General features: G+C 31.7%; 2 protein-coding genes across 2 annotated transcripts; both read right to left on the bottom strand.

Moving 5' to 3' along the window:
* Positions 1-5,054: 5,054 nt before the first annotated feature.
* LOC125605298 (myrosinase 4-like) lies at positions 5,055-8,089 on the bottom strand. Its single transcript, XM_048775168.1, has 12 exons — positions 7,486-8,089; positions 7,260-7,320; positions 7,058-7,116; positions 6,890-6,965; positions 6,696-6,773; positions 6,519-6,606; positions 6,160-6,403; positions 5,944-6,062; positions 5,571-5,782; positions 5,451-5,482; positions 5,257-5,353; positions 5,055-5,167 (listed from the first exon to the last, which is right to left on the bottom strand). Exons 1-12 carry the CDS (start codon positions 7,684-7,686, stop codon positions 5,055-5,057), a joined length of 1,380 nt encoding a protein of 459 aa, XP_048631125.1. The 5' UTR covers positions 7,687-8,089.
* Positions 8,090-10,215: 2,126 nt separating this feature from the next.
* LOC125605300 (myrosinase 4-like) lies at positions 10,216-13,421 on the bottom strand. Its single transcript, XM_048775169.1, has 13 exons — positions 13,080-13,421; positions 12,864-12,924; positions 12,662-12,720; positions 12,494-12,569; positions 12,300-12,377; positions 12,123-12,210; positions 11,764-12,007; positions 11,548-11,666; positions 11,175-11,386; positions 11,057-11,088; positions 10,865-10,961; positions 10,667-10,775; positions 10,216-10,583 (listed from the first exon to the last, which is right to left on the bottom strand). Exons 1-13 carry the CDS (start codon positions 13,278-13,280, stop codon positions 10,412-10,414), a joined length of 1,548 nt encoding a protein of 515 aa, XP_048631126.1. The 5' UTR covers positions 13,281-13,421; the 3' UTR covers positions 10,216-10,411.
* Positions 13,422-14,510: the final 1,089 nt, after the last annotated feature.

Raw genomic sequence — 14,510 nt, 5'->3', positions numbered from 1 at the left:
ATACCACATGGTTTCAATAACTTTTTAACTCTTAATCTACAAAGTAAAAATGAAGAGAGCTATTTTTAATTCAAAATGGACTAGTAGATCATATATGCATTACGAAAGTCATTTTATGGAATAGTATGTTATTTTGTTTGAAGTTTAATATTAACTAAGGTATTTTATTTAAAAATTTATATTTTAATATAATATTTATTAATTAATTTTGTTGTAATGTTTTTATATATGTGCTAGTCATTTATAAAATTTATATGAATTCAAATTAGTTATGACAAATATAAGGACCATATTATGTGTTCAAATATAAAAAAATAAGGACCATATTATAAAATACAAATAGTTTTGAAGTTGAGTTTGAAGTTTTGCTTTTGGAGAAGAACAATTTTAAACTTCAAATATATAGTTTTGGAAACTTTAAAATAAAGTTTCTTTTTGGAGATGCTTTAAGCAAATTAAGACTTGTTTCATTCTAAGTTTAAACGCATTCAATATGATATCAAGAATCTTGGCAAAAACAAAATTAGGGCTTACTGAAAAAATGACTCAAAATTCAAAGTCAAATACAAATTAACCCATGATTTTATTACTTTGGGCTCGAACTCGCGCATTCCAACACAACTAAAAGCATTTTAACCACCAGATTAAAATAAGTTTCTTGTTATTATTATTTTTATGAGTAAGAACAATTTTGAGAAAATTATATACACTAGAAATTAAGTATGAAAAAATGTATGTTTATTGATTATGTGAGAAGATACAAGAGCATTGAGACAATATGTTTGCTATCAAAGAATTCGGATCCCCACCCCCCCCCCCTTCTTTGTTCTTGGTTCTTCTTCTATAGATAGACAGAGGTGGATCGTAAGGATACTATGATCTCTGACGAGTATCAGGTGCTTTTATGATTGTCTTTAATATCTTGTCCTATGTTATGTTCAGGACTGAATACGACAGCTCGGCATGGATCATCTTCCTAGCTCGGTATAAGCCATGATAATCCTCGTAGGCCTAATATCTTCTCTTGTGCCTTAGAGACATTAGACCGGATTCTTGGATAGGGTCTGGAATGGGCTGAGACTCGCCTCTGACAATAGCCAAATGATTTTTTTTTAAATTAACTAGTATTTTATCAAGTAAATAAGTAGGTAACAACGTGGAATAGAGAAGAGATACAAAATAGAGAAGTTCTTAGGTTTACCTGACCAATGATATCTTGCCAACTCATCTTCAGTATTTAGAAAATAAAAGGTTAAAAAATTAGAAATATATTTATCTACAGAAAAAAAAGGAAAAAAAAAACCTAACGCCGCTGACTTCTTCTTCATCAAAAAAATACGAAGAAAAATTGAGTTTTAGCTTTTAGGATTTCTTAAGCACTATATGGCTAACCTTGAGAAGAAGAAAGACAAGGAAAAGGTAAGTTTTCAGTTTGATGTTCTGGCTTGTTTCCTCCCTGGTTGCTCATACTAAGTTTTGTGTTTCTGAAAATTCATCTATTTTAAGAGTTTTTGTTTTGTTTTGGCTTCTCTGTTATTCAAGAAAAAATTGTTATCTACACTAGAGAGCCACTACTTTAGAGACAGGCTCTAGTGAATTCAACAAGATGGGATATAGTCAAATTAATTTTGTCATGTTGATGAATTAGGTCAAAGCAAAGATTATGCGGTGAACATGCGATGTTAGAATGCTGGACAGTGACTGCTATGATGAATTAACTTTTTTTCTTTTGTCACGTTGTTTATATGAACACTTATAATATAATTATATACCTAGTGACTTCAACAAGACGAGGTGTTGAGGACATAATACTAACTGTTTTTTAGTTTAGCTGCATTGACATGCAAAGGAATAATCTGTTATTATTGAGAACCTGACTCTTTTTTTTTTAAAACTAAAACAGGCATCCAGCGAAGAAGAGGACGATGTTTCAGTCAGTGAAGACGACGTTTCACTAAGTGAATTTGAGGAAGAATACGAAATAGCCACCAAAGAGGTTCAACTTAAAACAGAAGATGCTGATGCTTTAGAAGCAAACAATGAGAAGAAAGATGAACTTTGTATAGGAATGGAGTTTCTCCACTTCATACCCGTTTTCTGGCAGAGACTGCATAAAAGATGTTTTGGACAAGCATGTTTAGAGTATTTCTACTTAATTTTTTTTTTATAAAGATTGTTTACCCCAATACTCAGTACAAATATTTCATTTACTTTGGTTACTACCTCATCTTGTAGAATTTTGAGTGATCAATGCAACATATTTTTAGTCTTCTGTTTATGGCAAACCGTTTGTTTAGACCATGAGATGAAGAAACATGACAGTCTAAACTGAATCCTGAGTCTGGAGATGAAGAAACATAAAATTCTAAACTGAAACCTGAGTCTGAGATGGAGAAACATTGAGCCCTTTGCACTCACATTTTTTGTTCCAGATTTATAATCAATCACTACGTAGCAGCATTAAGACATATAAGGTATCAACCATGGTGGCAATGAACTCTAGAGTTTTTTGGAAGCCAGCAAAAGAGAAGTCAAGACCTGACTGCTCATTCATTAATTCATATGCAATTTATTAATTTTATCTGATGGTTATATAATTAAATTAGGTATATTAGGCAATTTGGTTTATAATAAACTTTAAAAGTTTGTAAATTTAAGGGTTTCCCTTCGAAACACATTCTCTTTTAGCTTATTATTTAATCTACTTGTTTTAGTAGCAACCAAGCAAATTAAGACTTGTATCATTTAAACGAATTCAATATTATATTAGGAAACTAAAACTCTACTTAAAGGATTTGGAGGATATATATGAACCTAGAATTATGATATATAAATAACTTTGACTATTTTATATAAAATTTTAGGACTTACCATTCCTTAAATAGCGATGAGATGATATAACTTAAACATAAGTTAAATAAAAAAATATTACTAAACCGATTCTTGATCTATAATATGTAAATGAATATTTAAAATATTAATTTATACGTATATGTTAAAACACCAACTTTGAAATTTAGTATGATTTGAACTGAAAAAAAAATTCCAACTTGTACTTTTTGAAATGGAATGCAACACTCAAATTTTTTTATTTTTTTGGTCTAACACCCAAAACCAATTGATGCAAAACTGTTACATATTCTATAAAGGAGTATGTGTATACCTTTATTTGTTTATATTACTAGCTTCAAAGACCTTTATTTATTTTTGATGATTATATTGGGTATTAAGTCCCATTAATCATTACAACATTAATGGCATCCTTATAGCTATAACAGGTTACAGTGTAAATAGTACCGCTTTCCAGAGTTGGAAACATGTAGTTGACATTATCTATTTATACCCTAGCAATAAACTTAGAAAACCACTTTCCAGAATTTTTCTTTTTCTATCAGCAGGACTCGTGAAGTTAACCCAATGCATACCGAACCGCAGCGTATAACTCCACAAATTCATAATTTTCCATAAAAGAGTTTGCAAGGTATCGTGTTACATTTCACCCATTTGTATACTAAAGTATTTAGCTTAATACTCGAACCTTTACACACAAAAAAATATCTCACACATAGACACGCGAATAACTCACTCAATTGCGCATTTGAGACATGAAAGATGGCTATAGTGGACCTGACTTCGTTCATTATCGTCTATCAATATTTCAGTTGTCAGATTTCCATAATCAGAAAAATCTGATTAAAGCTTCTTGCTTCATATATAAGTTTCTAGGGAGTTTTGGATGATAGACAACACTTGATGGTGTTTTAAAACCACTTGTCTTCGTCCACAAGGAAAATCTTGCCATCTACCGTATTTTTTGGAGCTTCACCTTTATTTACATATGGTTCCACAAACTACGGCCACCTAAAGCTCTCTTGGCCATCTTAGACCACAAAGAGTAGTTTACCTCCTTAAGGGTGATTGGAACAACCATTTGCCTTGAGTTTTCCATGGTTAGATCCAGAAAATAGATAATGAAATAGGTTGAACGCGGAAGAGATGAAGAGAATAGGAGATTATTGTTCTGATACCATGTTAGAATATGAAATTAACTTAATGAAGAATGATGAAAACACTGAAGAAGAATGAGGATGGTTGAGAGAATATGGAGAAGAGAGACTGGTAAACTTAATTCTCTTAATTTTTGCAATTGCGGATACAATAGTTAAAAAGCAGGTATGAATTTCGAGGCTAGGCAAAACGATTAGCCTTACAAAAGAAGCAAATATAAAAGTAAATTTCTGCTTTACTGGATACTATTCACTTGCTAGTTTCTTGACTTTAACAACATGAAACCATGAACGTTGGTCGGAGGGATGCAATACATACATTTTCATGACTAACTTTTTGTACATAACAAATTTTTTGAGTTATTTTGGTGTCTTTAATCTAGAATTGCAGAGAACTATACAAACAAAGCAAAATGATTCGACTTTGCCCATTAATTAGGCATTAAGTATAATACATCATTGGTTTTCCACTTTTGTTGTTCAAACAAGCCAGCGTGGTAATATTTAATAACGATATCAAATATTAGAGAACGTTGTAAACTTTTGACAAGTAATTGTTGGTCAGAGTATATAGAAACAAGAAGAAGAAAGCCTACACATGTATAAATTTCACGTTATTTATGAATTGACCGAAAACCAAGGCCTGGTTATTACAACTGTATTAGCAACACATACACATCATCGAAGCTTTATTAATTAATTATAATAAAAATAAAACAAACAATACATAGAGTAGAGTAATTATTAGATTCAGTAGGTTGGATGCACATAATTTATTAAAATATATTGATTCTTCTTATTGTTTGATAATGAACTTAGAAAACCATTTTCCAGAAGCTTTTTCTCTTCGATCAGCAGGATTAGTGAAATTGACCCAATTCATACCAAAGCGGAGAGTGTAACCATTTCCGAACTCGTAGTTATCCATCAAAGACCATGCAAAATACCCTGCTACGTTGCATCCATCACTGTAATATATTTGAAATAATGTTAACACTTATAATGCTCAAAAGTATGTTAAATAAATTAAGTAAGAATCATTAAAACTCAGTCGATAGAACATTTGAGACATGAAAGATGGCTGCAATGATTTTGAATTCGTCCATTATCAGCAAGAGCATCTGGCAGCGTTAAGTTTCCGGTATCAAGATCAGCAACTCCTGAAAATTTAACACAAGATTTTAACAAGAGATATATAACGTTTTCATTGGTTAATCGTATATGTATTGGTATGAAGATATGTAAGTACCATTTTCAGTGATGTAGGTAAGTGGGTTTCCGTAATTGTTTTTGATATAGTTTAGAATCTGACGGATCCCTGGAGGGTAGTAGACGAAGCTAGGCGCCTGCACAAGAAGGGAACAAAAAAAAAAGAATTGAAATTTAAAAAAAGCTACGATCTTTAAAAAAAAATAATGATTCTAAATCAAAGTCGATGATAACCTGAACACCAATAGGTACTTTGTTGCGATAATCTGTAGGAAAGTAGAGAAAATTATATGAGTTTAACAAACCCACACACACACACATATACATATAAGAAACACAATATTTTTTACATACATCCAAGAGTAACTCTTGCATCGGTTATGACATTAGGTTGTGTGGAACGAGGTGCGGTGGTCGCATATTGAGTAACGTAATAGTTCAACCCTAGAAAATCAAGTGATCCTTTGACTAATTTTGATTCTTGGGGTGTGAATTTGGGCAATCTATTTCCCACCATCTGTCGCATTATCTTTGGATATCTTCCATAGACCAGTGGATCCAAAAACCTTCATATATATAGAACAAAAGTTATGAATTAAATACTTCAAGTATATTTTTCAAATTTCAAGGATTTATAACCAAAGCTTTATATATAAATATATATGTTTGCTCGTGTATATTCATGAGATGTGAGAGTCAAATAATTGACGTATATATATAAATATACCATCCGACGAAGAAATCAAATGCTCGCTTTGCAGCAGCCGTGTCGCGAATGCTATTTTCGTTTAATGGGGTGAACCATCTCCCGATCAAGGTCGTTCCTATCTTACCACCTTGTAATTTCTGCATGCATTGATATTTTTGGATTATAAGATACATATACCACATACAAATAATTTTGGAAGCAAAAATTTATGACATATTTGGTAAGTATATGAACCTGATATATTTTTCTGTATAATTCTACAACTTTTGCATGAGCTAGAAGTTGGTTATGTCCAACTATATAAGGTTCGGTTCCAGAATCTCCTCCAAATTCACAGCCAGTACACCGACCAGGCGGATACGATCCATCTCCATAACCTTTGCTTGCAAGAGAGTAAGGTTGGTTTAAAGTGATCCAAAATTTGACTCTGTCTCCAAACCGCTGGAATAGAAGCTCGGCATAGTTTTTGTAGTCCTCCCTGTCCATGTATCATACATATTCGATAAAATATAGATCAGATGTGATGTACATAAATAACATAACCTAACACAAAGAAAAACAGGTGTAATATATAATTTATTTAATGCACTTACACTATACGCCGGCTCAAGAAACCTCCATACTCATCTTCTAGAGTTTGGGGAACATCCCAGTGAAAGATTGTTACGTACGGTTCTATGCCTTTATTAATTCACACATTTATTCATAAGACAATTAGAATTTGCTCATATATGTATTGTGAAGAATACAAATTTGTATAACATTTTTACCATTTGCTTTTAACTCATTGATGAGGTTATTGTAGTATTTGATCCCGTTTTCGTCAATCCCTCCTATCAATCTTCCCTCTAAAGGTAAGCATATACACAATCATCACATTAGTTAAAAAAATATAATAATAATATAATAGCAATAATATCAATACTAACATTAATAAAATTATGTTCTTATCATATGCACTTACTTGGTAAGACCCTAGACCATGCTATTGAGAGCCGGTAGGCTTGAGCCTTCATTCTTTTCAGTAATTTGACATCCTCCTGTTAATCATATGAGAGTTCAAGAGTTAAATTACATTTCTGAAATGGAAAAACTACATGTATACACACATTCATCAATAATAGCTTCTCACCTTGTGAAGATCATACGAATCACAAGCAAGGTCTCCAGAACTGTGATCTGGAACTTTCTCTGTACATATACAGCAAACCGAAATTTGAGCATGAACTGGACATCTATGAGTGAAATCGTCCCATCCGTTGTTTGTACACTTAATTGCCCATACAAGCTATTTAATTATACGGGGAATATTTTTTTTGAATGATTTTTATTACCTGGATATCTGTGAGTGTAATAATCCCATCCGTTAAGTGCTCTATGTGCTGCACCTTCAATCTGGTACAAATATATATATATATATATATATATATATATATATATATATATATATATATATATATATATATAAATCATGCCGGCCGGGTTTTATATAGATAAAAATAATCTTAATAGATTGCTATATATATCTTTTAAAATGGTCAGTAACAAAGAGATATGTACCTGGTAGGCGGAAGTAGCCGCACCAAAAGTGAAGTTCTTTGGAAAACTAGTTCGGTTGAATGTAAGGGGATTGTCGCAGTTGAAGGGTTCTTTAGCCTTACAGGCCGGGGTGGCAACATTTTGGCTACTTGAAACCGCAAAGAGAATGACAAGAATGGCCAAAGAGAAGTGAGCTTTTGGAATTTCCATGGTTGAGAGCATTGTTATGGGTTGCTTTCTTTAGTTCTTAGTTGTTTTAATTTGTTTTTTGTTTATGGGTAATTTGATGATGATGACTAAATAGTGAACTTGGAAAGGTTTATATAGAAAAATTTGCGTGCATGAGAATTTGCATGGGCTCTGAAGTAAACTCGTTACGTACGAATATTTGCAATGATTTTAATCCTCCATGTTCTCCACCTCACGACTTGCTGTCTCTTTTTGAAGTAAAATTCACATAATGTGAACGTAACAAATTTTCCAGATTTTATATACTGTTATCTAAGCAAGGATTGAGTTGTTAATACAAAGAAAGTTGATTCATTACGAATAAACAAATAACCATGTTGAGTTTTACGGCATCATATTCCTCTTGCTTAAATATGTAATGTCAAATACATATATAGCTTCACACACTATAAATACCCTCACATGTCTGAATGAGAATATATATGCTAATAAATGCTCATTCATTAATTCATATGCAATTTATTAATTTTATCTGACGGTTATATAATTAAATTAGGTATATTAGGCAATTTGGTTTATAATAAACTTTAAAAGTTTGTAAATTTAAGGGTTTCCTTTCGAAACACATTCTCTTTTAGCTTATTATTAATCTACTTGTTTTAGTAGCAACCAAGCAAATTAAGACTTGTATCATTTAAACGAATTCAATATTATATTAGGAAACTAAAACTCTACTTAAAGTATTTGGAGGACATATATGAACCTAGAATTATGATATATAAATAACTTTGCTATTTTATATAAATTTTTAGGACTTATAATTCCTTAAATAGCGATGAGATGATATAACTTAAACATAAGTTAAATAAAAAAATATTACTAAACCGATTCTTGATCTATAATATGTAAATGAATATTTATAATATTAATTTATACGTACATGTTAAAACACCAACTTTGAAATTTAGTATGATTTGAACTGAAAAAAAAATTCCAACTTGTACTTTTTGAAATGGAATGCAACACTCAAATTTTTTTATTTTTTTGGTCTAACACCCAAAACCAATTGATGCAAAACTGTTACATATTCTATAAAGGAGTATGTGTATACCTTTATTTGTTTTTATTACTAGCTTCAAAGACCTTTATTTATTTTTGATGATTATATTGGGTATTAAGTCCCATTAATCATTACAATATTAATGGCATCCTTATAGCTATAACAGGTTACAGTGTAAATAGTACCGCTTTCCAGAGTTGGAATTTGTAAACATGTAGTTGACATTATCTATTTATACCCTAGCAATAAACTTAGAAAACCACTTTCCAGAATTTTTCTTTTTCTATCAGCAGGACTCGTGAAGTTAACCCAATGCATACCGAACCGCAGCGTATAACTCCACAAATTCATAATTTTCCATAAAGAGTTTGCAAGGTATCGTGTTACATTTCACCCATTTGTATACTAAAGTATTTAGCTTAATACTCGAACCTTTACACACAAAAAAATATCTCACACATAGACACGCGAATAACTCACTCAATTGCGCATTTGAGACATGAAAGATGGCTATAGTGGACCTGACTTCGTTCATTATCGTCTATCAATATTTCAGTTGTCAGATTTCCATAATCAGAAAAATCTGATTAAAGCTTCTTGTTTCATATATAAGTTTCTAGGGAGTTTTGGATGACAGACAACACTTGATGGTGTCTTGAAACCACTTGTCTTCGTCCACAAGGAAAATCTTGCCATCTACCGTATTTTTTGGAGCTTCACCTTTATTTACATATGGTTCCACAAACTACGGCCACCTAATGCTCTCTTGGCCATCTTAGACCACAAAAAGTAGTTTACCTCCTTAAGGGTGATTGGAACAACCATTTGCCTTGAGTTTTCCATGGTTAGATCCAGAAAATAGATAATGAAATAGGTTGAACGCGGAAGAGATGAAGAGAATAGGAGATTATTGCTCTTATACCATGTTAGAATATGAGATTAACTTAATGAAGAATGATGAAAACACTGAAGAAGAATGAGGATGGTTGAGAGAATATGGAGAAGAGAGACAAGTAAACTTAATTCTCTTAATTTTTGCAATTGCGGATACAATAGTTAAAAAGCAGGTATGAATTTCGAGGCTAGGCAAAACGATTAGCCTTACAAAAGAAGCAAATATAAAAGTAAATTTCTGCTTTACTGGATACTATTCACTTGCTAGTTTCTTGACTTTAACAACATGAAACCATGAACGTTGGTCGGAGGGATGCAATACATACATTTTCATGACTAACTTTTTGTACATAACAAATTTTTTGTGTTATTTTGGTGTCTTTAATCTAGAATTGCAGAGAACTATACAAACAAAGCAAAATGATTCGACTTTGCCCATTAATTAGGCATTAAGTATAATACATCATTGGTTTTCCACTTTTGTTGTTCAAACAAGCCAGCGTGGTAATAATTAATAACGATATCAAATATTAGAGAACGTTGTAAGCTTTTGACAAGTAATTGTTGGTCAGAGTATATAGAAACAAGAAGAAGAAAGCCTACACATGTATAAATTTCACGTTATTTATGAATTGACCGAAAACCAAGGCCTGGTTATTACAACTGTATTAGCAACACATACACATCATCGAAGCTTTATTAATTAATTATAATAAAAATAAAAAAAAACAATACATAGAGTAGAGTAATTATTAGATTCAGTAGGTTGGATGCACATAATTTATTAAAATATATTGATTCTTCTTATTGTTTGATAATGAACTTAGAAAACCATTTTCCAGAAGCTTTTTCTCTTCGATCAGCAGGATTAGTGAAATTGACCCAATTCATACCAAAGCGGAGAGTGTAACCATTTCCGAACTCGTAGTTATCCATCAAAGACCATGCAAAATACCCTGCTACGTTGCATCCATCACTGTAATATATTTGAAATAATGTTAACACTTATAATGCTCAAAAGTATGTTAAATAAATTAAGTAAGAATCATTAAAACTCACTCGATAGAACATTTGAGACATGAAAGATGGCTGCAATGATTTTGAATTCGTCCATTATCAGCAAGAGCATCTGGCAGCGTTAAGTTTCCGGTATCAAGATCAGCAACTCCTGAAAATTTAACACAAGATTTTAACAAGATATATATAACGTTTTCATTGGTTAATCGTATATGTATTGGTATGATAATATGTAAGTACCATTTTCAGTGATGTAGGTAAGTGGGTTTCCGTAATTGTTTTTGATATAGTTTAGAATCTGACGGATCCCTGGAGGGTAGTAGACGAAGCTAGGCGCCTGCACAAGAAGGGAACAAAAAAAAAGAATTGAAATTTAAAAAATGCTACGATCTTTAAAAAAAATAATGATTCTAAATCAAAGTTGATGATAACCTGAACACCAATAGGTACTTTGTTGCGATAATCTGTAGGAAAGTAGAGAAAATTATATGAGTTTAACAAACCCACACACACACATATACATATAAGAAACACAATATTTTTTACATACATCCAAGAGTAACTCTTGCATCGGTTATGACATTAGGTTGTGTGGAACGAGGTGCGGTGGTCGCATATTGAGTAACGTAATAGTTCAACCCTAGAAAATCAAGTGATCCTTTGACTAATTTTGATTCTTGGGGTGTGAATTTGGGCAATCTATTTCCCACCATCTGTCGCATTATCTTTGGATATCTTCCATAGACCAGTGGATCCAAAAACCTTCATATATATAGCACAAAAATTATGAATTAAATACTGCAAGTATATTTTTCAAATTTCAAGGATTTATAACCAAAGCTTTATATATAAATATATATGTTTGCTCGTGTATATTCATGAGATGTGAGAGTCAAATAATTGACGTATATATATAAATATACCATCCGACGAAGAAATCAAATGCTCGCTTTGCAGCAGCCGTGTCGCGAATGCTATTTTCGTTTAATGGGGTGAACCATCTCCCGATCAAGGTCGTTCCTATCTTACCACCTTGTAATTTCTGCATGCATTGATATTTTTGGATTATAAGATACATATACCACATACAAATAATTTTGGAAGCAAAAATTTATGACATATTTGGTAAGTATATGAACCTGATATCTTTTTCTGTATAATTCTACAACTTTTGCATGAGCTAGAAGTTGGTTATGTCCAACTATATAAGGTTCGGTTCCAGAATCTCCTCCAAATTCACAGCCAGTGCACCGACCAGGCGGATACGATCCATCTCCATAACCTTTGCTTGCAAGAGAGTAAGGTTGGTTTAAAGTGATCCAAAATTTGACTCTGTCTCCAAACCTCTGGAATAGAAGCTCGGCATAGTTTTTGTAGTCCTCCCTGTCCATGTATCATACATATTCGATAAAATATAGATCAGATGTGATGTACGTAAATAACATAACCTAACACAAAGAAAAACAGGTGTAATATATAATTTATTTAATGCACTTACACTATACGCCGGCTCAAGAAACCTCCATACTCATCTTCTAGAGTTTGGGGAACATCCCAGTGAAAGATTGTTACGTACGGTTCTATGCCTTTATTAATTCACACATTTATTCATAAGACAATTAGAATTTGCTCATATATGTATTGTGAAGAATACAAATTTGTATAACATTTTTACCATTTGCTTTTAACTCATTGATGAGGTTATTGTAGTATTTGATCCCGTTTTCGTCAATCCCTCCTATCAATCTTCCCTCTAAAGGTAAGCATATACACAATCATCACATTAGTTAAAAAAATATAATAATAATATAATAGCAATAATATCAATACTAACATTAATAAAATTATGTTCTTATCATATGCACTTACTTGGTAAGACCCTAGACCATGCTATTGAGAGCCGGTAGGCTTGAGCCTTCATTCTTTTCAGTAATTTGACATCCTCCTGTTAATCATATGAGAGTTCAAGAGTTAAATTACATTTCTGAAATGGAAAAACTACATGTATACACACATTCATCAATAATAGCTTCTCACCTTGTAAAGATCATACGAATCACAAGCAAGGTCTCCAGAACTGTGATCTGGAACTTTCTCTGTACATATACAGCAAACCGAAATTTGAGCATGAACTGGACATCTATGAGTGAAATCGTCCCATCCGTTGTTTGTACACTTAATTGCCCATACATGCTATTTAATTATACGGGGAATTTTTTTTTTGAATGATTTTTATTACCTGGATATCTGTGAGTGTAATAATCCCATCCGTTAAGTGCTCTATGTGCTGCACCTTCAATCTGGTACAAATATATATATATATATATATATATATATATATATATATATATATATATATATAAATCATGCCGGCCGGGTTTTATATAGATAAAAATAATCTTAATAGATCGCTATATATATCTTTTAAAATGGTCAGTAACAAAGAGATATGTACCTGGTAGGCGGAAGTAGCCGCACCAAAAGTGAAGTTCTTTGGAAAACTAGTTCGGTTGAATGTAAGGGGATTGTCGCAGTTGAAGGGTTCTTTAGCCTTACAGGCCGGGGTGGCAACATTTTGGCTACTTGAAACCGCAAAGAGAATGACAAGAATGGCCAAAGAGAAGTGAGCTTTTGGAATTTCCATGGTTGAGAGCATTGTTATGGGTTGCTTTCTTTAGTTCTTAGTTGTTTTAATTTGTTTTTTGTTTATGGGTAATTTGATGATGATGACTAAATAGTGAACTTGGAAAGGTTTATATAGAAAAATTTGCGTGCATGAGAATTTGCATGGGCTCTGAAGTAAACTCGTTACGTACGAATATTTGCAATGATTTTAATCCTCCATGTTCTCCACCTCACGACTTGCTGTCTCTTTTTGAAGTAAAATTCACATAATGTTAACGTAACAAATTTTCCAGATTTTATATACTGTTATCTAAGAAAGGATTGAATTGTTAATACAGAGAAAGTTGATTCATTACGAATAAACAAATAACCATGTTGAGTTTTACGGCATCATATTCCTCTTGCTTAAATATGTAATGTCAAATACATATATAGATTCACACACTATAAATACCCTGACATGTCTGAATGAGAATATATATGCTAATAAATGCTCATTCATTAATTCATATGCAATTTATTAATTTTATCTGACGGTTATATAATTAAATTAGGTATATTAGGCAATTTGGTTTATAATAAACTTTAAAAGTTTGTAAATTTAAGGGTTTCCCTTCCAAACACATTCTCTTTTAGCTTATTATTAATCTACTTGTTTTAGTAGCAACCAAGCAAATTAAGACTTGTATCATTTAAACGAATTCAATATTATATTAGGAAACTAAAACTCTACTTAAAGGATTTGGAGGACATATATGAACCTAGAATTATGATATATAAATAACTTTGACTATTTTATATAAATTTTTAGGACTTACCATTCCTTAAATAGCGATGAGATGATATAACTTAAACATAAGTTAAATAAAAAAATATTACTAAACCGATTCTTGATCTATAATATGTAAATGAATATTTAAAATATTAATTTATACGTACATGTTAAAACACCAACTTTGAAATTTAGTATGATTTGAACTGAAAAAAAAATTCCAACTTGTACTTTTTGAAATGGAATGCAACACTCAATTTTTTTTTTTTTGGTCTAACACCCAAAACCAATTGATGCAAAACTGTTACATATTCTATAAAGGAGTATGTGTATACCTTTATTTGTTTTTATTACTAGCTTCAAAGACCTTTATTTATTTTTGATGATTATATTGGGTATTAAGTCCCATTAATCATTACAACATTAATGGCATCCTTATAGCTATAACAGATTACAGTGTAAATAGTACCGCTTTCCGGAGTTGTAAAC

This window comes from Brassica napus, unplaced genomic scaffold (assembly GCF_020379485.1).
Source record: "Brassica napus cultivar Da-Ae unplaced genomic scaffold, Da-Ae ScsIHWf_738;HRSCAF=1070, whole genome shotgun sequence".
NCBI lineage: Eukaryota > Viridiplantae > Streptophyta > Magnoliopsida > Brassicales > Brassicaceae > Brassica > Brassica napus.
The sequence above is the reverse complement of the archived record's forward strand: the minus strand, read 5'-3'. Positions and strand labels throughout refer to the sequence as shown.